The sequence below is a fragment of the Erinaceus europaeus genome, chromosome 11 (assembly GCF_950295315.1).
Source record: "Erinaceus europaeus chromosome 11, mEriEur2.1, whole genome shotgun sequence".
Classification (NCBI taxonomy): domain Eukaryota; kingdom Metazoa; phylum Chordata; class Mammalia; order Eulipotyphla; family Erinaceidae; genus Erinaceus; species Erinaceus europaeus.
Genome location: NC_080172.1, coordinates 118508053 through 118534915, shown reverse-complemented (window position 1 = coordinate 118534915; position 26863 = coordinate 118508053). Strand labels below are relative to the sequence as shown.

Here is a 26863-nt window from a genome sequence, read left to right as displayed (position 1 = left end):
GCTCACGGCGTGCAGTCGCACACCACAGCCACCACCACAGTTCTATCCCCCTACTGAAGGGACGGTCTCCCCAGCCTGTGGTACCACAGAGGCTCCGCACAGCCATGGTCTCCCCGGCCTGTGGTACCACAGAGGGACGCAGAGCCATGGTCTCCCCGGCCTGTGGTACCACAGAGGAACACAGAGCCATAGTCTCCCTGGCCTGTGGTACCACAGAGGCTTCACACGGCCCTGGTCTCCCCGGCCTGTGGTACCACAGAGGCTCCGCATGGCCATGGTCTCCCCAGCCTGTGATACCACAGAGGCTCTGCATGGCCCTGGTCTCCCCAGCCTGTGGTACCACAGAGGCTCCGCATGGCCATGGTCTCCCCAGCCTGTGGTACCACAGAGGGATGCAGAGCCATTCTCCCCGGCCTGTGGTACCACAGAGGCTCCGCATGGCCATGGTCTCCCCAGTCTGTGGTACCACAGAGGGACGCAGAGCCATAGTCTCCCCAGCCTGTGGTGCCACAGAGGCTCTGCATGGCCAAAGTCTCCCCAGCCTGTGGTACCACAGAGGGATGCAGAGCCATAGTCTCCCTGGCCTGTGGTACCACAGAGGCTCCACACGGCCCTGGTCTTCCAGGCCTGTGGTACCACAGAGGCTCCGCATGGCCATGGTCTCCCTGGCCTGTGGTACCACAGAGGCTCCGCACAGTCACGCCACGAGGAGGAAAATGGCAGACAGAGACGCCTTTTTCTTTTCTTTTCCCCCAGGGTTGTCACTGGAGTTCACCACCAGCTCCAGGAATCTGCTGATCCTGGCAGCCATTTTTTTTCCCTTTTTATTACATAGGACAGAAAGAAATTGAGAGAGGAGGGGAAGCTAAAGAGGGAGAGAGAGAGAGAGAGAGAGAGCTGCAGACCCTGCTCTTCACTGCTGTGAAGTTCCCCTCCTGCAGGTGGGAAGCCAGGGCTCCAATCCAGATCCAAGCTCATACAGACTGCACACAGCCTGGCCCCTGAGGTGCCCCTTTCTCCCCCTGAGGTGCCTCTTTGTCCCCCTGAGGTGCCTCTTTCTCCCCCTGAGGTGCCTCTTTGTCCCCCTGAGGTGCCTCTTTCTCCCCCTGAGGTGCCTCTTTGTCCCCCTGAGGTGCCTCTTTGTCCCCCTGAGGTGCCTCTTTCTCCCTCTGAGGTGCCTCTTTGTCCCCCTGAGGTGCCTCTTTCTCCCCCTGAGGTGCCTCTTTGTCCCCCTGAGGTGCCTCTTTCTCCCCCTGAGGTGCCTCTTTGTCCCCCTGAGGTGCCTCTTTCTCCCTCTGAGGTGCCTCTTTGTCCCCCTGAGGTGCCTCTTTGTCCCCCTGAGGTGCCTCTTTCTCCCTCTGAGGTGCCTCTTTGTCCCCCTGAGGTGCCTCTTTCTCCCCCTGAGGTGCCTCTTTGTCCCCCTGAGGTGCCTCTTTCTCCCCCTGAGGTGCCTCTTTGTCCCCCTGAGGTGCCTCTTTCTCCCTCTGAGGTGCCTCTTTGTCCCCCTGAGGTGCCTCTTTCTCCCCCTGAGGTGCCTCTTTCTCCCCCCTGAGGTGCTCCTTTCTCCCCCTGAGGTGCCTCTTTGTCCCTCTGAGGTGCTCCTTTCTCCCTCTAAGGTGACCCTTTCTCCCCCTTGAGGTGCCTCTTTCTGCCCCTGAGGTGCCTCTTTCTCCCCGAGGTGCCTCTTTCTCCCCCGAGGTGCCTCTTTCTCTCCCTGAGGTGCCTCTTTCTCCCCCTGAGATGCCTCTTTCTCATGCCAGACCCCAGATCCTCTCTAGCATTTTGCAGGCTCTGTGCAGCCTGTCCAGCAGATTCAAGCTGACGTCTTCCTGAGACGCGAGTGCAGCAGCTCCCAGCGACGGTGCCCTTCGAGGCCTGTCACTGCCAGTGCAGGCCCCCGCCTCCCTGTCGTCCATCCTGATGACCGCATCGCTCATGCCACAGGGCCTTTGCACAGCTGTGTCTCTACTTCCCTCCTCACCCATCAACTCCTTGGGGTCCCTTCTAAATGGTTTGTTCTGTGGAGACGTCCTCGTTCACATCCTACCCGGGTCTAACGTCCCCCTTTGAGCTCTCGGAGCCTGCGAGAGGGTCTGTGTAGTTCCTCCAGCCCTAGCTGCCATTTGCCACTCCGTCTGTCCCTGGCGGACTGTCAGCTCAGAGAGGGGCAGGGAAGGTCCTGCTCTTGCTCGCTGGTGCGTCACCAGCACTCAGTCTGGTTTTCCGACTCCACAGCCTGTGAGTCCTCTCGGGACTAAGGCCCAGGGGGTGGGTGGTGGCGCACCTGGTTAAGCGCACACACTGCAAGGACCCGGGTTCAAGCCCCTGGTCCCCACCGGCAGGGGGGAAGCTTCACGAGTGGTGAAGCAGGGCTGCAGGTGCCTCTCTGTCTCTCTCCCTCCTCAATTTCTCTCTGTCTCTATCCAATAATAAGTAAAACAAATAAAATGATTTTTAAAAAGGAAGAGACAAACAGGCTTAACACAGAAAAGGGATGAGGGCCAGTGGGAACTTTGCAAACAGTCACCGTTTCCTTGCTTGCTTAGTGTTCAGGTGACAAGGACGAGAAAAACAGCCGAGCCCCCTGAGACAAGCTCACGGGAAGGGCCAGAAGACGGTGCGGAGATTCTGTTCTCCCCGTGGGCAGCCCTGTGAGCAGGGCAGGTGGAGGGGAGGAGGGACCCATACTCATGACTTCCAGGCGGAGTGGGAGTGGCGACTGCAAAGAGCTCGCACATTCCATTTCCTTTTCATCCCATCCCAGAGTCGAAAGATCGGTCTAATTATCCCTGTTACCCAGGAGGAAGCTTGGCTCCTAGAGCTGACAGGAGTGGCAGAGCTGACACGCAGAAGCCTGGCGCAGCCGCAAACCATCGAACCAGCCGGGCGCCCTGGAAGGCTGAAGGTCTCCTCTAGGCCCGACTCTTCCCACCCCCCAAACCTCAACTCGGGACACCTCCTTCTGGAAGCCCATCTAGATCTCCTTTGTGACTCTGGTCCTGGAGTCCACCGTTTGCTGCTGCAAGTTCCCTCTGGCAGGGTCAGAGTACCCACCTTGCACTTCAAGTACCGCGGGGGTCCCAGCCATGCCAGGCCGGGCGGGATTCAAGACGGCTCACAAAGAGAGCAAGCCTTGCCCTCCCCGGGCAACACCCTCCTCCGGCTGCAGGAAGGGCTGTGTGCGCCAAGCCTCCCCAAGAATCAAAGCTAATTTCCAGTTTGCGGGCAGCTCCTGCGTGACTCACTGTTTGGGCCCTCGTGACCCAGGCTGCCCTCGTTAAAACCTGAAGGCCACGGTGAGCAATGAGGAGCCCCCCGCTCCCCCAGAACTCGGTGACTCACAGAGGCTGGAGATCCAGGCCAGGCGGACTCCTCTCCCCGTCCCCGTCCCCCCTGCCCCAAGTCCTCTTCAGTGGGGGGAGTAGGGGGGGACCTGCGTGAAAAGCATTCCAGAGAAACAAGGAGCAGGAAGTGGGAGGGACCCTGTTTACCTGACGACATTGCTTTGTGCTGAAAACCCCTTAATCCCAAGTGGCTGCCAGGCGGACAAGGCACGGGCCCTCCCTCCCCCGCCCTAGGGCATCATCTCCCGGGCACCCCATCCCCTCAAGGTGTGGCCGGGGACTCTGCCCTGGGAGTCCTTCCTGCCAGCACCTGGGGACATAGCTTCCTCCAGCCAAGCCCCGGACAAGCTCAGGGCCGCCACCACGGGCACGAGGACACACAGAACCAGGCTACAGCACGGTCACTACCCTCCTCTGAGGAAAAATAACAACAACAAAAATCAGGGCCAGGTGGCAGCACATCTGGCCGAGCACACGCACTGCAGTGCAAGGAACCAAGTTCAAGCCCTGGTAGCTACCTGCAGGAGAGAAGCTTCATGAAGGGTCTGTCTCCCTTCCTACCTCTCCCTCTCCTCTCAGTGTCTCTCTGTCTAATAATAAATAAATAAAAATATTTTTTCTAAAAATATCCCGGGTTCGAGCCCCCATTCTTCAGGGGAGAGCTTCATAAGTGGTGAAGCAGGTCTGCAGGTGTCTGTCTGTCCCTCTCCCTCTCTGTCTGCCCCTTCTCTCTCAATTTCTCTCTGTCCTGTCCAATAAAATATTCAATAGAAAGAGCAGGGGGGAGATGGCTACCGGGAATGGTGGGTTTGTCATGCAGACACCGAGCCGCAGCAGTAACCCTGGTAGTAATAAAAATAAAAGTTTTTATATCAAAAAGCAAACCATCACGGGCCCCTAGAAACACAGGGGAAGGTGCAGAGTCTGTTGCCAGCACTAGGTGAGCTCACTGAGCCACTCGGCCCGATGCTGGTTCGCGGCTGGCCGGGGCATGAGCGTCAGTGTGCATCTCTGCGAGTGGGGTGACGGCAGCCCCAGTGCCGGGAGGCTCTTCTGGACCTAGGCAGATGAGGGCGCGACCAGGCCCGGCACCACTCAGGGCGTCTGAGTTCCCACCCATCCTCAAGCTGGACAAGGGCAGAAGGCCTTCTGTCCTCACCACACACACAGGAACACCCAGGGGGCAGGTGGTTCACCTGGCTGAGCGCACGTTACAGTGCACTAGGACCCTGGTTCAAGCCCCCTGGTCTCCACCTATAGGGAAGAAGCTTAGGGAGGGTGAAGCAGGGCTGTAGATATCTCTCTGTCTCTCTCCCTCTCTGCCTCCCCCTTCCTCTCAATTTCTGTCTGTCTTAAAAAGAAGAACACCGGAAGTCGGGCGGTAGCGCAGCGGGTTAAGCGCGCATGGTGCAAAGTGCAAGCACAGGTGTAAGGATCCTGGTTCGAGCCCCCGGCTCCCCACCTGCAGGGGAGTCGCTTCCCAGGCGGTGAAGCAGGTCTGCAGGTGTCTGTCTTTCTCTCCCCCTCTCTGTCTTCCCCTCCTCTCTCCATTTCTCTCTGTCCTATCCAACAACGATGACATCAATGACAACAACAATAACAACAACAATAAAAAAGGGCAACAAAAGGGAATCAATAAATAAATAGATCTGTTTTTTAAAGAAGGGCACCAAGGGCCTGTGGAAGGGAAGCCTTCTGACCAAGACCCCTTTGTCAGTCGTGGTGCCAGAGCACCAAGGCCGCAGCCCCGGAGGCTGGGCGAGACGGCTGGTTCCAGTTAGTGCGTCACAACCCTGGGAGAAGGGCAGGTCCAGGAGGAAGCCGCAGGCCAGCCGGGGACCTCTTCCGGTTGCTTCTGTCTGCGCTCAGGAGAGGGGCAGCCGGCTTACGGGGGGGGGGGGAGGGGGGCGCACTGAGTCCTGACCAGTGGGACTTGAGCATTTCCAACCCGACGGAGCCTGCCCCAGGCTGGGAGAAGCCCACACACCCCGGCGCCCGGCGCCCGGCGCCCAGCCCATGTGCTCCCCGGCAAGCTCCGGTCTGGCCCCTGACTGTGGGGGCTTCCTCTCGGGCCACGCCAGGGCTGCCCTCTCTCCATCCCACCTAAGATGACGTCAGAGCAGTGGAAGCTTCCGGTCCATCCCAGAACATGGGCTTTCCAGGTGATTCACCCTTTGCCAGGCTACCCCACAACCTGAGGATTTGAGGAGACCCAAGTTCTATGGGGAAGCACCTAGGCAAAAAAGAAAAAACAGAAACGGCCAGGAAGGCCCTAAAGACAGGAGGCTGCGTCTCAGACTTGAGCCTACATGTCCCCAGGACCCCTGCCTTGTGAACGAGTGACTTCTTTGTGGGGTACGCAGGGGCTGGGGGCAGGGAGGGGAGGGCGGCGGAGGGCGCAGGGGAAGCGCCATGGACACAGGACTCCCCGGCACCCGGCACCCCCAGACCTCGCTGACTGGTGTCCCGGCCTCTCTGGGCTCTGGTTTCCACCCAGAACGGACCCGCGGCGGGTGGCTGCCGGCAGGCTGGGTCTGGAAGTGGCACAGGCCTTGGGAGGAGGGGGAGCTGAGCCACAAGGTGCTGCCCAGAAGGGCAGGCCAGGCTCCTCCCCTCAGGATCTTCGAGTGTCAGGCCTGGAGGGAAGGTTGCATCACCGGCTCGGGGGGTTAATGACGGGGAGTGGACCGGACCAGTGTATTTAACTAATTGGTGAGGTGCTCTCACATCAGAGACAGCCTGCGCGCTCCTCTCTCACAGTCTCACAGCGCCGGTGCCCCCAGGATGAAGCCGCCTCCTCTCCTGACCTTCTTTGGCCTCCTGGGTGAGTGAGCTTTGTGCCTTTGCCCTTTGCCCCTGCCCAGCTGGGACCCACAGCTTTCTGGGTGATGCTGAGCTTGGCCCTGGGGGGGCACCGTGGGCACTGACGGCGAGGCCACCGCCTTTCTGCCCCGGCCGGCAGTGGGCAGTGGGGGGATGGCACTGGGGACACGGGTCACGGGAGAGGGGCAGCAGGGCGCCCAGACCACGCACGCCACATGGGGCCCCTGCCACCCACCCGCGCCCCTTCCCCAGCCCAGCCTCCATCTTCAGCTCTGAAGAGACCCGCCTGGGTGGGCGGCCCTGCCTCACGTCACCGGGGTCAGTGACGCCTGCTAGGATGTGGTGGGGACAGAATGTTGTGGGCAGGGAAGAGACCTGGGGGTGACCAGGACCCTCTGGGAGGCTCTGGAGGAGCCCCCATGCCAGGGCCGGGTGACGCCGGGGCCCGGTTGCGGTGCCACCACGGAGGTGAGGACCAGGGGACAGTGCGAGCCGTGAGCACGGTGGTCCCGGGCGTCACGAGAGGCCGTCCGTCGGGATGGTGCCCGGCCTGAGATCTGAGAGGAGCCCGGCAGCCTCCGCCCCCCTTCCCCACAGCGGCCCTGGCAGACGGGAACCTGGTCCAGTTCGGGGTGATGATCGAGAGGATGACGGGCAAGTCGGCCCTGCAGTACAACGACTACGGCTGCTACTGTGGCCTCGGCGGGGCCCACTGGCCGGTGGACGCGACAGACTGGTAGGGGCCCGGCGGGCGGAGGGCCCAGGTGGGCGGCGGGGCCGAGGCCGACCTCTCCTCAGAGTCCCCGGGTGCCCTGGCCCGGGCTGCCCCTGGCAGGTGGCTGTGACCCCCGCAGGTGCTGCCACGCCCACGACTGCTGCTACGGCCGGCTGGAGAAGCTGGGCTGTGAACCCAAATTCGAAAGGTATCTCTTCTCCACCAGCAAGGACGACATCTTGTGCGGTGAGTGAGCGACCCCGGACACCCCCAGCTGCGGGGGCCGGGGAGGGGGCGAGGGACGCGGCAGACAGCCATCCCCGGGGGGACCAGGGAACGGCAGAGGCCTGTCAGCCCAGGGCTCGCACGCAGCTGTGACCCACCAGCTCAGCTTCCGGGGGAGAGAAGCAGGGGTGAGGAGCTGCTCCGGGAAGAGCCCTGCTCACACTCTGGCAGAGTCGGGCGAGCACCCTTGCTCCCCCGGGCAGAGACTAGAGGGCAGTTTCAGAGAGAGCTCTGAGTCGGAGGCAGGCCTCACACCCAGGGGTGACCGCCCCCCCCTTACCCTTCCTCTGCCCCCCCCAAGTGCGGCTGGAGGCTTGGTGGCTGCACCCTGTCAGCAGGGTCCCACGTGGGGAGGGAGCTGCCAGCAGCCCCCAGCACAGGCTGGTAAGGCTGTGAGCCTGACGGCCTCCCTGGGCAGTGGGAATGGCCGTGGGACAGGAAGGGAGCGAGCTCAGACAAACCTCCGTCCCTGCCCGCTCCCAGAACAGCCACCTTGAGGCCCAGCAGGACAGAGAACATGTCTGGCGGGCTGGCCCCTGTGTGTCAGAGCCAGAGGCCTGAGCCGCCAGCCCCTGACGCCCCCTGCCCTACCCAGCCGGTAAAACCGCCTGCCAGCGACAGACGTGCGAGTGTGACAGGAGAGCAGCTCTCTGCTTCCGCCGCCACCTGGACACCTACAGCTGCAAGTTCGCGCACTACCCCAACAAGCTGTGTGTGGGGCCCACCCCGCCCTGCTGAGGCTGCCCGCCCGAGGCCCCACGTCCAGCACTGCAGCCCCAGGCCTGAAGAGAGACCCTCCTCTGAAAGCCCCTTCCTCCCGAGAGCTCCCAAACCATCACTCACCTGCCCGCCGCACCTACCCCCTTGAGAGAGAGCTGGGCCCCCCGGGAATGACGGGTGGGGCCACCTGTGAGCAGACTGTTAACCTGTCCCTGGAACCCTGGAGCCCGGGGCCCGGGGCCCCTCTTCTGAATGAGTAAATGGCGCTTCCCCAGATCTCCAAATGGACTCTCCTGTTCTCTCACTGTAGAGGAGTGGTCGTGGTCTCCTCCACCCTTTTCTATTTACATTGGATAGAGACAGCCAGAAATCAAGAGGAAGGGGGGAGATAGAGAGGGTGAGAGACAGAGAGACGCCTGCAGCCCTGCTTCACCACTCGTAAAGCTTTCCCCCTGCAGGTGGGGACCGGGGGCTCAAACCCGGGTCCCTGCACATTGTGACACGTGCGCTCAGACAGGTGCGCCACCTCCCGGCTCCCCTTTTTTTTCTTTTCTTTATTGGGGGGTCGATGGTTTGTTTACATGCGTAGCACTTCCCAGCTTTCCACATAACGATACCCCCCACCCTGCCATCCTGCCCCAGGAGCTGAGCCCCCACCCAGAGTCCTGCTCCAGCTCCAGGCCAAGCTCTGCGGGTGTTCACACGCACCCTTTCTAGCACCTGGCACATTCAGAAACTTTCTAAGCATAGCGTTCCAGAAGGGACTAGTCCTGTGGGGCTCCGGCCAGAGACTCTTGGGAGGAGGATTGATGACGGCAAGCCGTCAACTGTTGGGTATCTGAAAAGACCTTTATCTGCCCCTCGTATCTGAAGGGCAGTTTTGCAGGATACCAGTGGTGGCTGGACTTCCCTCTCCGTCAGTGCCTTGAATCTGTCCTTCCGCTCTCTCCTGGCCTCTAGGGTTTGTGAAGAGAAATCTGATGAGTCTGGCAGCTCCGCCGTTGTATGTAACTTCTCTCCTTCCCCTGGCAGCCTGCGAATTGTCTCCTTGTCACTGAGTGTTGATAGTTTTACAATAATGTGCCTTGGTGAGGGTCATTTTGCGTTCAAGAGCCAGGGCGTGTGTCCTGCCTCTTGAATGAGTATGTTGTGAGGAAAATCCTCATCTAAAATTTCTCTGAAAATGGTTTCTGGACCTTTGATCCTGTCCTCATCCTCAGATATTCAGAAGGAACAAATGAGGGCCAATGGTTGACGCACATGTTACAGGGCACAAGGACCCGGGTTCCAGCCCCCGGTCCCCACCTGCAGGGAGAAAGCTTCATGAGTGGTGAAGCAGGGCTGCAGGTGTCTCTCTGTCTCTCTCCCTTCCTTTCACCCCTTCCTTCTCAATTACTGGCTGTCTCTATCCAATAAATTAGTAAAGATTTTTTAAAGTTAAAAACAAGACACAAGGACCAGCGTAAGGATCCCGGTTCGAGCCCCCGGCTCCCTACCTGCAGGGGAGTCGCTTCACAGGCGGTGAAGCAGGTCTGCAGGTGTCTGTCTTTCTCTCCCCCTCTCTGTCTTCCCCTCCTCTCTCCATTTCTCTCTGTCCTATCCAACAACAACGACATCAATGACAACAATAATAACCACAACAATAAAGCAACAAGGGCAACAAAAGGGAATAAATAAATAAGAAAAAAAGTTTAAAGAGAGAGAAAAGAAGGAACAAATCTAGCTTAGGTGGTCTCTGCCTCCAGTTCCAACATTGACCTTTTAATTTGCCACAATATTACATTGTGTGGTGCTTTCTCCTCCTCCCGCTTCTCCCTCCTCCCCCCCTCCTCCGGCCTCCTCCCCCCTCTTCCTCTTCCCTCCCCCACTCCCTCCCCCCCTCCACAGCAGATTCTGCTCCTAAGCCCATCCTTTGGTTGCTGTTGTCAGTGGAGCCACTGTCCCAGGCCCACTTCCCCAGACGGGGCGAGACAGAGGGAGAAGGAGGGGAGAGAGAGACAGAGAGAGAAGGAGGGAGGGAGGGAGGGATAGAGAGACTCCAAGATTGGAGCTCCCAATGTGGCAGTGACCCCATGGGCTGTTCCGGGGGCTCCTGGCAGACACCCCCGGTGAGCTCTCATAGCGCCTGCTTCAGCATTCGGATCGGACATCTCACACTGAGACAGGAGCCCGTCCCGTGAGAGGAAGCACGGAAGAAGGCCCCGCACGGGCTAAGAGGGAAACGCGGCAGAGTGGGCAGGGACGCACACACACCCACTTCTCCTTTTTCGCGGCAGGAGGCACGGCTTTCCCGACCTCAGGGCCAGGAAGACATCAAGAAGACCAACTCTTGTGTATTTTCAAAAGATGAAGCCATGCTGGACAAAAAAAAAAAACTAAGATGGGACTGGGTGGGCACTCTGCAAACAACCACCAAGGCAGATGTCGCAGAGAAAAATAAACAAGCAGGCTGCCCGAGCAAGTGGCCTCGTTCACTGAGGAAGGTGCCGCCAAGGCGCCCTCTGGTGTCCACTGAATCTGGGCCACCAGGGAGATGAATCAATTTTCCTGCCATTTCCTCTCTCTCCAGGCCAAGTAAGGGCCAGTAAAATCAGTCCCTTGATTGCAGTAAGAAGGTTGCAGATAAATAATCAAACAAATCCTTATACTCATTTTAGAATGCTGGTACTGATTTAAAAAAAAAAAAAAAAAAAGCAGAGGATGAAAGAACTGCTTGGGAGACCAGGAGCCCTTGTGTCTGGGTGCGAAAGCCCCCGGCAGCGGGTGACCTCAGGGCTGTGCCGCCATCTGCAAAGGGAACGTTCAAGTCAGACCAGATCCCAGGATAGCACTTTTCCCCAGGGGTCCGTCAATATTTGGCTGATGACTCGGTGATTTGTCCAAACTGTGTGTACGTGTTGGCTTCCCAATGCAGACACGTTTGGGGATGACAGAGCGCTGGCCGTGAGACCAGAGGCTGCGGGCACGACTCTCCCGACACCCAGCGGCAGTTCTGCAGGCTCCACGACGTCAATTAGAAATGCAGAAGCTTGGGGGCCGGGCGGTAACACAGCGGGTTAAGCGCAGGTGGCACAAAGCGCAAGGACCGGCATAAGGATCCCGGTTCAAGCCCCCGGCTCCCCACCTGCAAGGGAGTCGCTTCACAGGCGGTGAAGCAGGTCTGCAGGTGTCTGTCTTTCTCTCCCCCTCCTCTCTCCATTTCTCTCTGTCTTACCCAACAACAACGACAACAATAGTAGTAACTACAACACGGATGGACAACAAGGGCAACAAAAAGGAAAAAAATGGCCTCCAGGAGCAGTGGATTCATAGTGCAGGCACTGAGCCCCAGCAATAACCCTGGGGACAAAAGAAAAGAAAAGAGAAAGAGGGTGGGGGAAACAGCATAATGGTTATGCAAACAGACTCTCATGCCTGAGGCTCCTAAATCCCAGGTTCAATCCCCCGCACCACCATAAGCCAGAGCTGAGCAGTGCTCTGGTGTTTCTGTGTGTGTGTGTGTGTGTGTGTCTGCATCTCTCTCAAAAATAAAATAAAAATAAATTAAAAAAAAAAAAAGAAAAGAGAAAGAAAGAAAGAAAGAAAGAAAGAAAGAAAGAAAGAAAGAAAGAAAGGAAGGAAGAAAGGAGAAAGAAATGCAGGATCTTGGGGGCCAGGCGGTGGCGCACCTGGTTAAGCGCTCACATCACAGCGTGCAAGGACCCCGGTTCAAGCTCCCAGTCCCCGCCTGCAGGGGAAGCTTCACAAGTGGTGGTGATGAAATGGCTGCAGGTGTCTGTCTCTATCTCCCCCTTCCCTCTCAATTTCTGTCTGTGCACTAATAGAAGTAGATGATAATATTTTTTTTTAATGCAGAATCTTGGACCTGACCCCAGCCCAGCCGAGTCAAAGTCTGTAGGTCAAGTTGAGTTGGCGCGTTCTCGCCTGCTACAAAGTGCTGGCATGTGGTGGTCAGTTTCTGCACTTGTGAAACACGACACTTGGCAGGGTTAGAAGTGTGAAAGCACAGGGAATAGCCAGCACAGCTCCAAGGGGACGACAGCCAGCAGGAGCTCAGCAGCGCCATCCTCCAGACACGTGGTGCCTTCGTGTCTGTGGACGTGAGAAGAACGGGCCAGTGACTGAGGGGCCTGGGCTGCGAGGCTGACCTGAGGACCCGTTACTGGCCCCTCCAGTCTGGGCGGTACGGTTGGGATGGCTTTGGCAAGAGGATACAGTGATTTGCCGATTAGTGTAAAGGCCGACTCACATGTTAAGTCCAGAGTCAGCCAGAGCCGTGACCGTGCCGAGCTCCTTGTCCCATCCCCTCCACTGGAAGCTTCCCTTTACTTTATTCTTTATCCCTCTGGGAACGTGGAGCCACGGTCATTATGGGGAGCAGGAAGTAGGAGGTGCCAGGGCCAGGCTCCTGCTCCTTGGGCTGCTTGCTGTGTCACAGCTGGGGAACTGGGCATTCGAGTTTTATATTCTGAGGACATCGCATGTTTATTCTGGATTCCTCTACCACTTTCGTGAGGAAATTGGCACAAGGGGCACATTTCCACCAGTCTCCACAATGGCTTCAAACCAAACCACCATCTTATTACCGGGGCGTAGGCCCCCAGCTCCTTATAGCCCTCCTCCACCCACTGAGTCCCCAGATCTGCTGCACCAGGTCAGGGCGCTGGGCATTCGCTGAGTTGACCTTTTCCTTTTTTTTTTTTTTTTTTAATTCTCAGTGATTCAGTAATGGTGAACAAGACTGTAAGATCACAGGGGCACAATTCCACAGTCCCCAACACGAGCTCCTTGTCCCTCCCCTCCACTGGAAGCTTCCCTGTTCTTTATCCCTCTGGGAGCATGGACTCAGGGTCATTATGGGGAGCAGGAAGGAGGTCTGGCTTCTGTAATTGCTTCTCTGCTGGACATGGGTGTTGGCAGGTGGATCCACACCCCCAGCCTGTGTCTGTCTGTCCCTAGTGGGGCAGGGCTCTGGGGAGGGGAGGCTCCAGGACACATGGGTGAGGGCGTCTGCCCAGGGAGGTCAGGTTGGCGTCATGGTAGCGTCTGCAGCTTGGCGGCTGAAAGGTGGTGAGATAGAAAGCAGGACACGTTTAATAATCAGGAACCTACAGGTCAGCGTAGAGCAGAAGAGATGTGGGGTCTTCATGTGGAAGAAGCTGGCAAGTCTACTTTAGGTGTGTTCCAAGGAGTCACAACTTCTTGCCTGAGCCCGACAGCTAGCTCGCAGGTCGACTAAAGGCACTGTGGGAGGACTGTGTCAGAGTCGAGAGCAGCTCCCACGTGAGGAAGGTCTGTAAACGCCATTAACTGTAGCCCCACTGATCTGACCCGGGCCCCGTCTGTCCGCATTTGCTTCCTTGGCTTCTGATCGCCCATCTGTGCGCGAGGCCGTGCGGCATCCTTCCAGCCCCCGCCCGGCCCCCCACTCAGGATGCCCCCCAGCCCCTCCTGCTGCAGCAAAGGAGAACGCAGGTCGCTTCTTCCTGGCCTGCAGCAGTCCACTGAGTACATCTCGCCTTCCTGACCACTCATCTGCTGTGGGGCCCTCAGCTTTCACGAACAGGGCTGCCGGACACAGGAGTGCGTCGAGCACAATCTTTCCTTTTTTATTTCCTGCCTCCAAGACTATTGCTGGGGCTCAGTGCCACTGGTCCTGGCGGCCATTTTCCCCATCGTACTGGATAGGACAGAAAGAGAGAGGAGGGGGATAGAGAGAGAAAGACGCCTGCAGGCCTGCTTCACCGCCTGTGAATCTTCCCTCATGCAGGAGGGGAGCCAGGGGCTCGAACCTGGGTCCTTGCGCATGGTCCTTGCGCTACCACCTGGCCCCCACAAGTCCACCCGCTCCTTCAGTTGGCTTTGATACAAACTAGGCTCCGGAGCCCTGAGGCGTGGGCGCTCGAGAGACCTCACGTCAGATGTGACCAGTCAGCAGACGACGTGTTCATCCGACCGCAAGTGGCGTCATCATGATTCCCAAGGTCCTGCATCGAGTCTCCGTCTTACCCGGCGACAGCTTGTCTTCCCAGTTTGACTCCCTCGTGTCACCTGCACCCTTACCCGGGATGACCAGCGGCTTCACACTTCATTGTTACTATTGCCGCGAGTGTGGCTGGGGCTCGGTGCTTGCGCTGCGAACCCACCAGCCCTGGCAGCCACCTTATCTTGTTTTCTCCCTTTCTATTATACTTGATAGGACAAAGAGGAGACAGGGAGAAAGACACCTGCAGGCCTGCCCCATCACTCGTGAAGCATGCCCCCCTGCAGGTGGGGAGTGGGGCCTCGAACCCAGGTCCTTGTGCACTGTGATGTGAGCGCTTAACCGGGTCCGCCACCACCTGCCCTCCCCTGCCCATCCTCCTCGCCAAATGTTTATCTATAAACCCTGAACACACAGTCTGCAGTGCTGCTTGTGCTGCTTCCATGTCCTGTCTCCCCTTTCATGGCCCAGCCCAAGCCCTACGCCTTGACTTCCCTCTAGACTTGGACTTCCTGCCAGCCCCTCCTTTGAGATGTATCCTCTTGGGCCCTAGTGACTTGTCCATTTTCGCTGCCAGGAGGCCCTCCGATATCTGCCCTCCAGCCCCTCCTGCTGTAGCGAAGAATGCACGTGGCTCCTCCCAGGCCAGCAGCAGCCCTTGGACTTTGTTGGACAGGGTCCACCGTGGGTGCAGATCTCACAACCCTTACACTGCGGGCTCGGCCGGCCAGATCTTTGGCGTCTGGCTGGGTAAACTGGATGAGAAGCAGCATTCTGAGGTCCCTACATCCTCTAACTAGAGAGCAGGGGCAGGAAGCCTCTTCTCTGCTGTTCAGATACTTGCAGCCTCACAGCTCGTGCAAGGTGGACAGCATGAGAGTCAACACTCCGTGCCGCTCTGAAAGCAGTCTCTGCGCGCACTGAATTTCAAGTCCTGCCCGTGGCCGACTGGGCGGGTCAGCAGAGGGACAGGCAGGTTCTCCAGGGTGGGAAAGGCTTTCTTCTGGCGGGTCACAATCAAGTAGTGTCGTGACTTGGTGAGACCTGATTGAGGTAATTGGCCGCAGATGAGACTCAGCCTGACAGACTGAACTTGCAAGTGGCCGAAGGCCCGGCCTTCTTTGCCGGAGCGCATGCTGCGTGACTGGACGCTGAGGCAGGGGGTGGCGCCTGGGCGCAACTGGCGAGGAATTGGGGAGTCCAGACAGAGAGAGAAGGTGGGGCCGTGGCCCTTCTCCTGGGACTTGGTGAGTTACCTTACCGATGTGCCTGTCCTAGTCTATCCCTCACCTCCTGGAGCCTTCTGTGGCTTGTAGGGACCCCAGCTGAGGTTCCCCAGGACCCGAGATACTGCCGCTGACTGGAGCACTGTGAACACATGGGGCTGAACTGCGGGCAACTCTGCTTGGGCTTATCAAACTGTCTTCCTCACCCCTTATTTAGGTGGTACCTAATAAGGCCTTAATCTAGGGGGCAGGCGGTGGCGCAGCAGGTTAAGCGCACGTGGCATGAAGCACAAGGACCGGCGTTAAGGTTCCCGGTTTGAGCCCCCGGCTCCCCCCCTGCAGGGGAGTCGCTTCACAGGCGGTGAAGCAGGCCTGCAGGTGTCTGTCTTTCTCTCCCCCTCAACGTCTTCCCCTCCTCTCTCCATTTCTCTCTGTCCTATCTAACGATGACATCAACAACAACAACAATAATAACCACAACAAGGCTACAACAAGGGCAACAAAAGGGGAGAAATGGCCTCTGGGAGCAGTGGATTCATGGTACAGGCACTGAGCCCCAGCAATAACCCTGGAGGCAAAAAAAAAAAGCCTTGATTTGTTTAAACTCGCCCTCAGCTGCATCCATTACGTGCCACAGCAGGCAAAGTCCCCTTGATTTTATATTTACAATAAGGTAGTACGGCTGCGCTTGTCTCTTTACAATGAAAACCAGTGAGGAGGACGGGCAGTGGCACACCCAGTCAAGCACACAAAGTACTCAGCTAAAGGATCCAGGTTCAAGCCCCGACTCACCATCTACGGGGGGAAGCTTCACGAGTGGCAAAGCAGGTCTGCAAGTGTCTCTCTGTGTCTCTCTCTCCTCTCCCAATTTCTCTCTGTCCTGTCCAATAAAATGGAAAACAATGGCCGCCAGGAGCAGTGGATTCGTAGAGCCCCAGCAGTAACCCTGGAGGCAAAATATAAGTAAAATCAAGACAAGCTATAAACTACAGTACTACTGTGATCTGACAGTGGCCACTTTGGCCAGCAGTGTAGACAAACGATTCTGGAGAAGAGCATTTCGTAATGACTTTTTGCTGTACCTCACAGCACACAGGCTCTGTTTAGGGAGGCCACAGCAGTGCCTGATAAACGTGTCTGCTCTACACCGGGCCGAGGGGGCTCACAGACAGCCCTCTGGCCTGAGGCCTCACAAGCCTGGCTGTAATCACCGCTCACTGGGGGAAACCACGCTGCAGCCGTGGGAAAGGCGAATGGTAACTTGTGCCTACTCCACTGTCTCTGCCCGGCCGGAATCTATTTCTGCCCTTAAAGCTCACCCAGCCTGAGGGAGAGACCCAGGCGGGGAGGTCTTCAAGCATCTCCTGACCCCACGGGAGGCGCCTGTCCCTAGCCGAGTCACAGCAGCGACAAGAGGTCTGCCAGCTGGGGTCTGGGACGCCTGAGCCGGGCATCAAGTTAGCGCTAGCTTGTCTTCCAGAACTGGAGCTGAATCAAGAGGGCATCCGTGGGCTCAGAAAGCGGGTGAGTCTGGGCATCAAGCTGTTTCAGGCGGGCTGAGGTGGGCACCAAGGAGGGTCGTGGCTGAGGCACCTCCTTGCCAATCCATCATCGCCATGTTTGGCTCTGCCATCCAGGGTGGCACAGGAGCCTCACGGCGTCATGATACCAGCGCCATCCACCAGAACCTGCTTCAGCACAAAAGGACGAACAGGAGAGACCAGAGTCCACGGCCAAAACGCGGAGGGGCCCCACCCCGTCCTCCGTGGCCACCTCTCCCTCGCCCCACAGAGTGAGTCCCCACACCCATCACTGCTGTCCAGCGAGCCTCCTCCTGAAATGCGCCCACGCTGCCCTCAGGAGGCCGGGAGAAACCAGCGTGGCGACCAGCACACCTGCCCCAGAGACGGACGTCCTCAAGTGGGTTCAGAAACGCCCCACCTGTCCCTCGGAAGTCTTCAGTGTTCAATCCTGAGGGACGTCCCTGCAGGAGCACTGAGCCGGACAGGAGCAATGTCCCGACCACACGCTGGGACACCAGACACACGTCTGTGGGCCACTTCCCACCATGCCCTCGGCCCTATGCACTCACTCAAAGCGGGTGAGACAGTGACAAACTCAGCTTGAACATGTTTTTAAACGAGAATTTATTGGTGTACAAAACTCCATTTCATAGATAAACTGGCACATCTTTGCAGCCTCTATTGCACCAAGTATTAAAGATTAAAAACACACACGAAAAAGAAAGAAACATTTGGTTCTGAAAACACTGCAAATAGCCAAGTACAGTACTCTGGTAGATAAAAACAAAATGCGTCAGGTAACAAAATCCAAGGGAAAACAAGCAGCATGAAACATGTGAACTAAGGACGTGAACAATGGTAGCATTACTCCCCACCGATAAGGCGAGGCCCACAGATAAGGCGAGGCTAAGACTTGCTACATCTCCAGGCCACGGCCCCCACGGAGGTCTTGTCTCCAGGGGGAAGCCAGCCGGAGCAAGTAGAGTGCAGGCAGAAGGGCCGCCTGTCTCCAACTGGGGAGAGGCCCAGCAGCTCCCACACCCGCCGAGGAGGAACAGAGCGTGAAGTGAAGGTGTCCCGGGACAGCAGCCAGCAGAAGGGCCTGGGCCGCGGGGCCGCCGTGAGGACCCCCGGCTCTCCGTCGAATCTCCTCACACCAGCCCCCGCTAAGCCACTGTGCAGGGCCCCCAACGCTTTAGCTGAGAAGTCGCTCCTCATTAACACGGAGCCCTTCAAGTCACCCAGGCAAGAGGCGAAGACAGGAAGGTCACCTGGACGGGCAGGCGCAGGGCCCAGACGTCCTGGGAGCAGGCCTGCGGCCTCGGCACACGCGCCGCACGCTGCCAGCACCCGGCGACGGGGCCCAACGCCTCTACTTGCTGGCCTTTCGTTTCCCTCTAGCCTGACAGCAGATGTCTGCTAGGATTAAAGTGCCGCGTAGATATTCAACTTAACAACATCAACAGGTCAAACGATTTGCGTTGGGGTCACGGAAACACACCTTGTTTAAAAAAAAAAGTCATTATTAAGTCACCCCAGAACAATTGTGAGGAGGCCCCGGCGACACCCGTTCTGAAAGCTGAGATGAACGAAAGAGCGAGTAAAGAGAAAAGTGCAAGAGAACAAGGGTGTTGGGCTCGAGCGCAAAGGCAAGCTCCAGGGCCTTGAGGTAGAGAGGAAACCGAGCGGCTCTTCTCTCCCGCGTCACCCGCGAGGCCCCTTCTGCTCAGTGACCTCGATGAGCTCTGCCCAGGAGCAGAGTCTCCAACGAAACGGTCGAGCTCCACACTCCAGAGGCCAACTGGCCCGGCCCGTGCCGACCCAGCAAAACCCAGGCAGCACCTGGCGAGTGGTCTCTCCAAGTGAAGGCAGCTCACAGGGCGACACCCCGGTGCAGCGCAGTCGAAGCCCACCTGCTGAGTGGCTGGCTACTGACAGAAACCTGCGGGGCTCCCCACGCCCTTCCATGCCGGCAGAGCCCTGGGAAGCAGGGCAGAGCGGCCCAGGCTGGATTCCGAAGCATCCCCTCTAAGCCCAGCTGCACAGGTCCCCAAAGCAAAGAATCAAAATGGGCTTAAAGGGGTTTGAGAACTTAGAAGTGAAACTAGACACAAACTCAAGAAGACTCGAGATTCTTCTTTTTCTGCCACGATTTCTTTAACCGCATTTTCCTTCTGAAAGCCTATTTCACATACTGAGAAACTAAATGTACGTTTTCTCTAGTACCTCCGGTTTATTTATTTAGAAGCTGTGATTCTGTATTTCGTACAGCTACCCTCTTGTACACAGCTGCCACCACTACAGTTTTAGTTATCTTGACCCTTTAAGTCTTTGCAATCCATAAAACCTGCATATACAGGTTCTAAGACTAGTAACCAGCTACGAACCACTTCCCCCCTCCTCCCACCCTCACTAAAGCTATGGAGATGACCCCGAAAGATCCATGTTCAACAGCCAATGTAAAGCGGAGTAGGGCAGAGTCGCCCTGCTAGGTGCGCCTGGTAACTACGGCAACAGCTGGGACTGAGAGCACCGGGCCTCCGCCACTCACTCCAGCTGCCAGGAAGCTGCCAGGCGCCTACTAAGGCAGCTGAGGGCGGCCCACGGACCTCACACTGCAGTGGGACTGAGGCAGTGAAGTCCAAATGTAAGCCTTTAGTCAGAAGGTATCATCAGAGTGGATCCATCTACCCTGTTCCTAATAATTAAGATTCTTAACTCCAACGCTTGTAACTGGAAGACTTTAAGGTGGTGGTCAACTTAGGTTACTAGAGCCATTTGACTAGTTTTTAAAAACCAGCTGCTTACCCCAGAAATATGGAATGAAACTTATCAGAATTAGGTGATTTATAAATAAGTGTGTCCAACATTCTTTAACAACTTTTTAGCAGCTTCTAAAATGTCTAAAACTCAGCAGGGCCACAAGCCACTTTCATTAGCCAAATAAAGCGAGCCATTCCTTCTGACAACCTGCCTCCAGCTTCGGCTCAAACTCTGGAAGACGCCCAGCCTTCCTGAGAGGGTCTCGTCACCTGCTCTCCAAGCAGCAAGAACAGGCGTGAGAGGCTGTTCACTCAGCAGAGCTAACAGTCAGGAATCAGTCCCAAGAAGAAAAATCAAGAGAGCAGGGCCCTGACGCAGTGGATCTCACTCCTTCACGGCAGCTAAGGCAGCAGCCCTTCTCCTCACTGGGACCATGCCCTGGAGTCTCGGCCGGGACTCTACCGTGTGCACAGAAAAAGCAGAGCGGCGTCTGTCTCCATCAGAAGGCACTCACCACAAGAAACCCAGCCACAGGGCCCACGAGCAGCTCCAAGAGACCGTTGGTTTTCTTCAGCAGCAGAGTCACCAACGTCAAACAAACCAAACTTAAAATACATCATTAAACCAAGGACCCAAATCACCTGCTGATGAAGACAACCCAGCGAGCCCAGGGCCAGCCTGATGACACACCCACACACATCAAGACCAGCTCAGTGCTCTCCTCACTGCGCACACACGTTTCATGATCTGAAGGGGGAGGGGGGGATAACTAGCAATTTCCTTTTGATTCGGTACCTATTATTTGTCTAAATATTAGCTTCCCAATGGCAAAAGAAAAAAAAATTATCTCAAGACTGGTGACTTCACACAGTAGAGGCTCCAAGCCTGCACCCACCTAGCTGAGGTCTAGCACTGATCACTCTTCCTTGCAGAATCCAGGGTCCCTCAAAGGCCTCAGTCAGTTTCTCTTCTCTGCTCTACGAGTCTAGTCCAGGTCACTGACTTGTGGCAGCTGCAGCAAATGCTTTCTATTTCAATACCAAAATCCAAAAATAAATAAGTGTGTCACTTTCACATTACTGACAGTTAGCAGCAGGCAGCATTACCTTTTTATTTCTTAAGGCATCCCCCTAAACCTAGACTGCTAGGGACAAGGAGTGGCTTCAACCACGGACACGGAACGTCTCATGACACTTCCACTGCTACAAAATCCGGGAATGCTCAAGACTCTCCCTGGACAAAAACCCAGGCCTCCCTTGACTTCCCCCCTTATGGCTATCAACTCTGCTCTCCAAACTACCAGAATCCCAGCACTAGAGCACAAGCAGAACTCCATGCTTCCACTGTCAGGAAATAAGTACCCAAAACTCAGCACCATGTTCCAGCAACAGCTGGCCCAGTAAGTCAGCACACCTGCCGTGTGGCTTGACTGCAGGTGAACCAGCAGCAGCTGAGTCCCATCGGAAGTAACGTCGGAGTGGCTGTTCTGAGTCCCACACCAACGGTGTATCATATTACTTTGGGAAAACAGTTATTTTCTGATTATCTTGGATCAGAAGGAAATCAAATCCAAACATATTCCTGAGTTGGAGAACATATATGAGCTGTCCTGTATATTAATATCTGCTTAAAATCTAAAGAAAAAGGAAATTCACCATTCTGAATTTCTAACCCACAATTAAACTATTTTATGAACAATTACAACAAAACTCACTCCAAGTGCTAAGGAAAGATCCCAGTGTCACTGAACTCTGATTTTTCTTGTGGCGATGGAGGGAAGGGAAACATTTAAAAGGTTCTTTCTAACTGTCTGCCCCTAACTTCAGTGTTTTAATTACAGAAGATGGACAGCGTCAGTGTGCTCTCATAAGCAAAACACATCACTAGCAAAACTTGGAGCCGAAAACCAGGCGGCTTGAAGGGAACTAACTCTTAGCGTGAGTCGTGTGGGCTGTGGGAAAGGACATCCTCCGAGAGCTGAGGCCCCGGCGCTCCGTGTCCACTATCCGCATGAGTCCCTGAAGGCCAGTCAGATGTTGAGAGCAGCGAAGGTCTTCACCAAGGTGACCTGTGTGCTCGCCTCTGCTTCACTTCTGCCGCCCCTGTGGCTGTCCCTGCTCTCTGGGGCTTTGTGACGGTGTCTCTCTTCCTGCCGCCGCCTCTTCTCCAGTCGCTGCTGCTCTCGCCTCTGCTTGTTTGTGACCTGAAAGAGAAGGCCACTGAGTGAGTGACTGGCGTGGCGGATGCAGGCTGCTGCCCACCACAGGGTGCTGAGGGGGCTGACAAGCGCCACGTGGAGCCCACCAGACAGAGCAACAGTGAGTTGCTTTCTATCTCTGCTCAGTTGTCTATTCAATTTATATCTCCTTGCTGAGCTATTAATGTCATTCTGAAGTGACCCAGAGAAGCATTAACCTTGTCCAGGAGCAATAACCATCAAATGTGCCACTGGACACCCTGTTCTGCATAGCTTAAGCTTAATGACTCAGATAGTCCTGACAAGACCTCCAGGAGCTCACTGCTGTTGGTCTGCTTCTAAGACCCCTTCTGTTGCATTGCTTAACTCTGTGGTCTATTCACATAACCATTGTTTTGAGACCCGCACTGGTTTAATCCCCACTGGTTTGCACGTTTTCCTTCTCCCCACCCCCTATCCTACGTACTTCCTCTTCCTGACACTTCTGCCTCAGGAGATATATAAGGACAGGATTGTGATTAGAGATAGCTAGATTGCACTGCATCCCCGCTCAGTAAAGATTGAACTGCATTCCCAGCTCAGCCATGAGTCCCTGGTCGTCTCTCTCCCGCCTGCGAAGCTAGCCCGGCAACTGGCGCCCAAACACACGCCTGAAACAACGACCAGCACCAACGTGGGACCTAACCCGCCCATCCCCCAGATAAGTAAAGCCTTTTGGCTACCTATCCACTTTGGGCTGCCTTTCTACTTATGAAGAGGTTTCCCAAAGCCTCTACTCTTTCTTCATGAGACAGTTTCTCTGTCTCTGGAACATTTTGCTCTGGGCCACACATTGGTTCCCTGACTGGGAACTTTGGTTCCTTATGACTCTGACCGTAGAGCTTAGGAGATGCATGGAGATTTCTCCTTGGACTTTCTGGACTCCCTCTCCCATGCTTCCCGAGGAGAAGGACTACATTTTGCTCCCAGCCACACTTTGGTTCCTTATGACAATGATCATAGAGCTTGGGAGATGCAGGGAGATTTCCCCTGGGACTTTCTGGACTCCCTCTCGCATGTTTCCCGCAGAGAAGGACTACTCTAACTTGAAGAGCATTCTCCAGTACCCTGGCAGTCCCCAGGAATGGAGACACTTGGTTAGTTCTACCCTCCTGATTCAATTCTTTCTTCGATGGGAAGATGCTTTTAAAAAATGGATGCCTGCAATCATGCAGGAACCATCAGAAGCATCCTAAATGGAATTTCAAGGAGCTTTTTGGACTAGGACGCCCTCTGGGGACTCGTGATACTACAGGGTGAGATCTAAATAATCTGGTTCAAGGTGAAAAAAACAAAAACTACCTACTGCTTTTCTCTCGATTCCCCCCTCGTTGTTCTCTGAATATCTTAAGTTTGCTGTCTGCTTTCAGTTGTGTTTCATAAGAGAGTGATTTGAATGACTGAATTTTTGTATGACATTGATTTAGAAAAATGCTGGACGCCGTCATGATTTCTAGAGACATCCAGAAACAGTCCAAAAAATTGTTTTTTTTTTTCTCTTTTGATTTTTTTTATGTCTTGGAAACGTTTAATCCTGAAAACTGTATGAGTATGGGCGGGGTAGATAAAGCAATGGTTATGTTAATGATTCTCATGCCTGAGGCTTCTAAGCATGGTCCTTTTATTGAGTTTAAACTATTTAAACAACCTTAAAATCATACTAGAAAGGACTTCCAATTATAATGGAGTTATAATTATAGTAAACTTCTAATCTGCTACAAGTTTTGTTTGACAAGTAAGTGAATTATAGCTGTCAAGTCTTCACATGAAAAAGCATCTGCTGGGAGTCAGGTGGTAGCACAGTGGGTTAAGCGCAGGTGGCGCTAAGCGCAAAGACCGACTAAGGATCCCGGTTCAAGCCCCTGGCTCCCTGCAGGGGAGTCGCTTCACAGGCAGTGAAGCAGGTCTGCAGGTGTCTGTCTTTCTCAACCCGTCTTCCCCTCCTCTCTCCATTTCTCTCTGTCCTACCCAACAACAATGACATCAATAACAACAATAATCATACAACAAGGGCAACAAAAGGGAATAAATAAATAAATAAAGAAAAAGAAAACGCATCTGCTCAAATGAAATCCCCAGAAATCCATTTGGACCCATGTTCTCTGACATCGCCCACAAGATGGCACTACAGCAGTCCCCCCCCCCCCCCGAAACCAATGATGTGACCTGGCCCGACCTGAAGAAACAGATTCACAGACTCCAAAGCTCACTCTCTACAGAAAAGCAGAATTTCAGTGGTTGACCTTCCCCATGGAGACAGACGTGCAGCATTTCATCCCCTGGCATTTCTTCCATGGTCATCTGGTTTGGACTGACATTTCTATCGGACTTACTGGTACACCTCTTGGACACTTTATACAACTTTACAGCAACTTCCCTTTACGCTGCTGGGTTTCTCAAAGACTGACCGCAGCAGTCCATGGATTTTGCAGCCATCTGCCTTGGGGACTCTATAGGCCACACCCCCTCACCTGCAGGCCCTGCCCCCCAGAGACAGGAACCCCCTCCTCCTTACTAGGTCCTGCCCACAGAGGCAGCAAACGTCCTTTGAGGCATGAAACGCCCCCAGAGGCAAGAGATGTCCACAGAGGCAGGAAACGCCCTTTGAGGTATGAAATGCCCCCAGAGGTAAGAGATGCCCCCAGAGGCAAGAAACGTCCTTTCGCCTGCTAGGCACTGCCCTTTAAGGCAGGAAACACCCCCTCAGGCCTCTCCTTGGCATCACACTGGTTCTTGCTGCTCTCCTATTTGTTCCTCCCTGTCTTGTGCCAGTTCTTTTGAAAATGCCTGTACGATATAGGTTTCTGTTCACCCCACACTCCTGATACTATAGCCATTAGTTAAAAAGAAAGGGGGAAATGTTGGTCTGCTTCTAAGACCCCTTCTGTTGCATTGCTTAACTCTGTGGTCTATTCACATAATCATTGTTTTGAGACCTGCACTGGTTTAATCCCCACTGGTTCACACGTTTTGCTTCTCCCCACCCCCTATCCTACGTACTTCCTCTTCCTGACACTTCCGCCTCAGGAGATATATAAGGACAGGATTGTGATTAGAGATAGCTAGCTTGCACTGCATTCCCACTCAATAAAGACTGAACTGCGTTCCCAGCTCAGCCATGAGTCCCTGGTCGTCTCTCTCCCGCCTGCAAAGCTAGCCCGGCACACTGTGTCTTTGCCTTGCCGTGGCTTTTTATGCTATGTTGCTTGTTGAGCTCAGAACTTGCCAAAGTCTTCTCAATTCCAAATACAATACGATGAACAGTGGTGTACACCAGTCACAGCAGTGAGGGGCTCAAAAATACTCAAACACCACTGCCTTTTAACCAATCAACCGATCTTTTCCTCTTCTGGGACTCCAGTCAAGAAAGTGACACCAAGTACAGTGACTCATACACAGCACATGCTCACTGCAAGTGACTGCATCTATACAAAAGGTGACTTCATGACATAAAGGGGTAGCCAAGCACTCACACATGCCGTCCTGTTAGCGGGGTCTACAGAGTCCATTTTGGTTTACTCTTCCTTCCAGTGGGGGGAGCTCTGATTACACCGAGTAAGTGAATCTTCACTTCTTAACATTTTGGCACATGCCTTGTATTTGCTATAACTTTTTTAAAATTTTGTTGTTACCTTTATTTATTGGACAGAGATAGTCAGAAGTCAAGAGGGAAGGGGGGAGATAGAGAGGGAGAGAGACAGAGAGACACTGGCTGCCTTACTGCACCACTCACTAAGCTTCCCCCTGCAGGTGGGGACCAGGGGCTAGAACTCAGGTTCCCACAGTGCACCACCAGCCGGTCCTGTCTGTGTTTCCATGAACAGTTCACCTGGGTAGCTTGCTGCTTCCCCCACGTGTGCATCCGAGGCTCAAACCCAGCCCTGACCTCGCTGAAGGAAGCTCCGGCTCTATGATCTCTTTCCCTCTGCCTCTCTGCCACTGTTTCTATCTTTAAAATACTAGAAAGAAAAAAGTAAGCTACTTCAGTAAGTCAGAAAGAAAGTACCACTAGGCTGAGCTTCAAGCCTGCACTGACGCCGTACCTTGGGAGGCTGGCTTTTACTCGCTTTCTTTTCTTCACCAGGACTAGCCTGTGCCTTGTTTTCAGTCCGGCTTTCGTTTAAGGTCGAGTTTCCAAAGAGTCTGGCGCCGCTACCACCCTCCTCCCACAAAGGGCCACAATGCTTCTGCCGGCCACTGGACTCGAAGTTCTCCTCTGCATCTTTCAAACAAAGATAGTTCATTAAAACTCAGAACCTGAGATAATTACAAAATGTAATTATTGTTAAATGACTCCAAAATTACCTGGGTCTCTAGAGCACTGTCATTTGAGAGCAAGTACTTAAGGCAAATACTATAAGTCAGTGCAGTGGGGAACAAGAGACAAAAAAAAAAAAAAAAGGGAAGGGGACTAGTAAAATTTCAAAGACATGGTGTACTGCATCAAAGTAAAAGACTGGGGTGGGTGGGGGGGAGAGTACAGGTCCAAAAAGGATGACAGAGGACCTAGTGGGGGTTGTATTGTTATGTGGAAAACTGGGAAATGTTATGCATGTACAGACTATTGTATTTACTGTCAAATGTAAAACATTAATTCCCTAATAAAGAAATTTTAAAAAAATTCAAAGACAGAGGCCAGGACTCAGGCAATATCCACTAGCTGCTTAAACATGACCAAGTCAAGTGAGAGCTAGACTGCAGCCCTCACTTAGCCACATGTCTGTGCAGACCAGTGGACAGCACAGGCTCTCACACTGCTAGAAAGTCAGCGGATATTTCTTAGGACCTTCCTAGTAACGTCCAAGACTGGGAGACAGCACAGGGGTTCTGCAGATGACTCTCCTGCTTGTGGCTCAGAGGACCCAGGTTCAATCCCCAGTACTATCATCAGCCAGAACTGAGCTGCGCAGGGCTCCGGCCAAAACAACGATAACAAAAAAAGAGGGTGGAGAGGTGGAATCTAATCAAGTTCAATAAGTACACAGAGGAAATAACAAAAATACTCCATCACACAGGAAACTATAATGTCAGTAAACCCATCTGGTACACAGTCTCTAGCAATCAGTATCTAAACCAGTGGCATAAAGAAGAAAAGCTATTTTTATCTCCTCCCTCTGCATCACCGAGTAAGCTGACCTCAAATGAAGAAAATCTGAATTATCACTGACTGACAGGTACTAGAATAACTTACATATGTCCATTAGGAAACTTTATCTTTTCCCCTCAATTCTACCTCATGATAGAT

General features: G+C 54.7%; 2 protein-coding genes across 4 annotated transcripts in view; one reads left to right on the top strand and one right to left on the bottom strand.

Annotated features, from left to right (window-relative positions):
- Window positions 1-6025: 6025 nt before the first annotated feature.
- Window positions 6026-7955, top strand: PLA2G2E (phospholipase A2 group IIE). Of its 3 annotated transcripts, none has more exons than XM_007534784.2 (4): window positions 6026-6168; window positions 6765-6903; window positions 7022-7128; window positions 7763-7955. In XM_007534784.2, the coding sequence occupies exons 1-4, from the start codon at window positions 6129-6131 to the stop codon at window positions 7903-7905; spliced, it is 429 nt and encodes a 142-aa protein (XP_007534846.1). In that variant the 5' UTR covers window positions 6026-6128; the 3' UTR covers window positions 7906-7955. The 3 variants fall into 3 exon arrangements, with proteins under 3 accessions (XP_007534846.1, XP_060056918.1, XP_060056917.1); XM_060200935.1 differs by lacking the exon at window positions 6026-6168 and adding an exon at window positions 6493-6635 and having other exon boundaries at window positions 7651-7783; XM_060200934.1 differs by lacking the exon at window positions 6026-6168 and adding an exon at window positions 6501-6635.
- Window positions 7956-17226: 9271 nt separating this feature from the next.
- OTUD3 (OTU deubiquitinase 3) overlaps window positions 17227-26863 on the bottom strand; it is a 42441-nt gene continuing 32804 nt past the window's right edge. Inside the window, exons 7-8 of the mRNA XM_060200908.1 lie at window positions 25662-25840; window positions 17227-21585 (exon numbers count right to left, since the gene is read on the bottom strand). Of these exons, the coding sequence (XP_060056891.1) occupies window positions 21412-21585; window positions 25662-25840 (353 nt within the window). The 3' untranslated portion in view covers window positions 17227-21411. The remainder of the gene's footprint in view (window positions 21586-25661; window positions 25841-26863) is intronic.

Excerpts from the sequence above, each read along its gene's own strand:
- PLA2G2E (XM_060200934.1), top strand. The coding sequence starts at position 6,521 with ATGTTGTGGGCAGGGAAGAGACCTGGGGGTGACCAGGACCCTCTGGGA. Across the intron at positions 6,636-6,764 it reads GTTGCGGTGCCACCACGGAG|CGGCCCTGGCAGACGGGAAC; the intron begins GTGAGGACCAGG and ends CCTTCCCCACAG. Across the intron at positions 6,904-7,021 it reads CCGGTGGACGCGACAGACTG|GTGCTGCCACGCCCACGACT; the intron begins GTAGGGGCCCGG and ends TGACCCCCGCAG.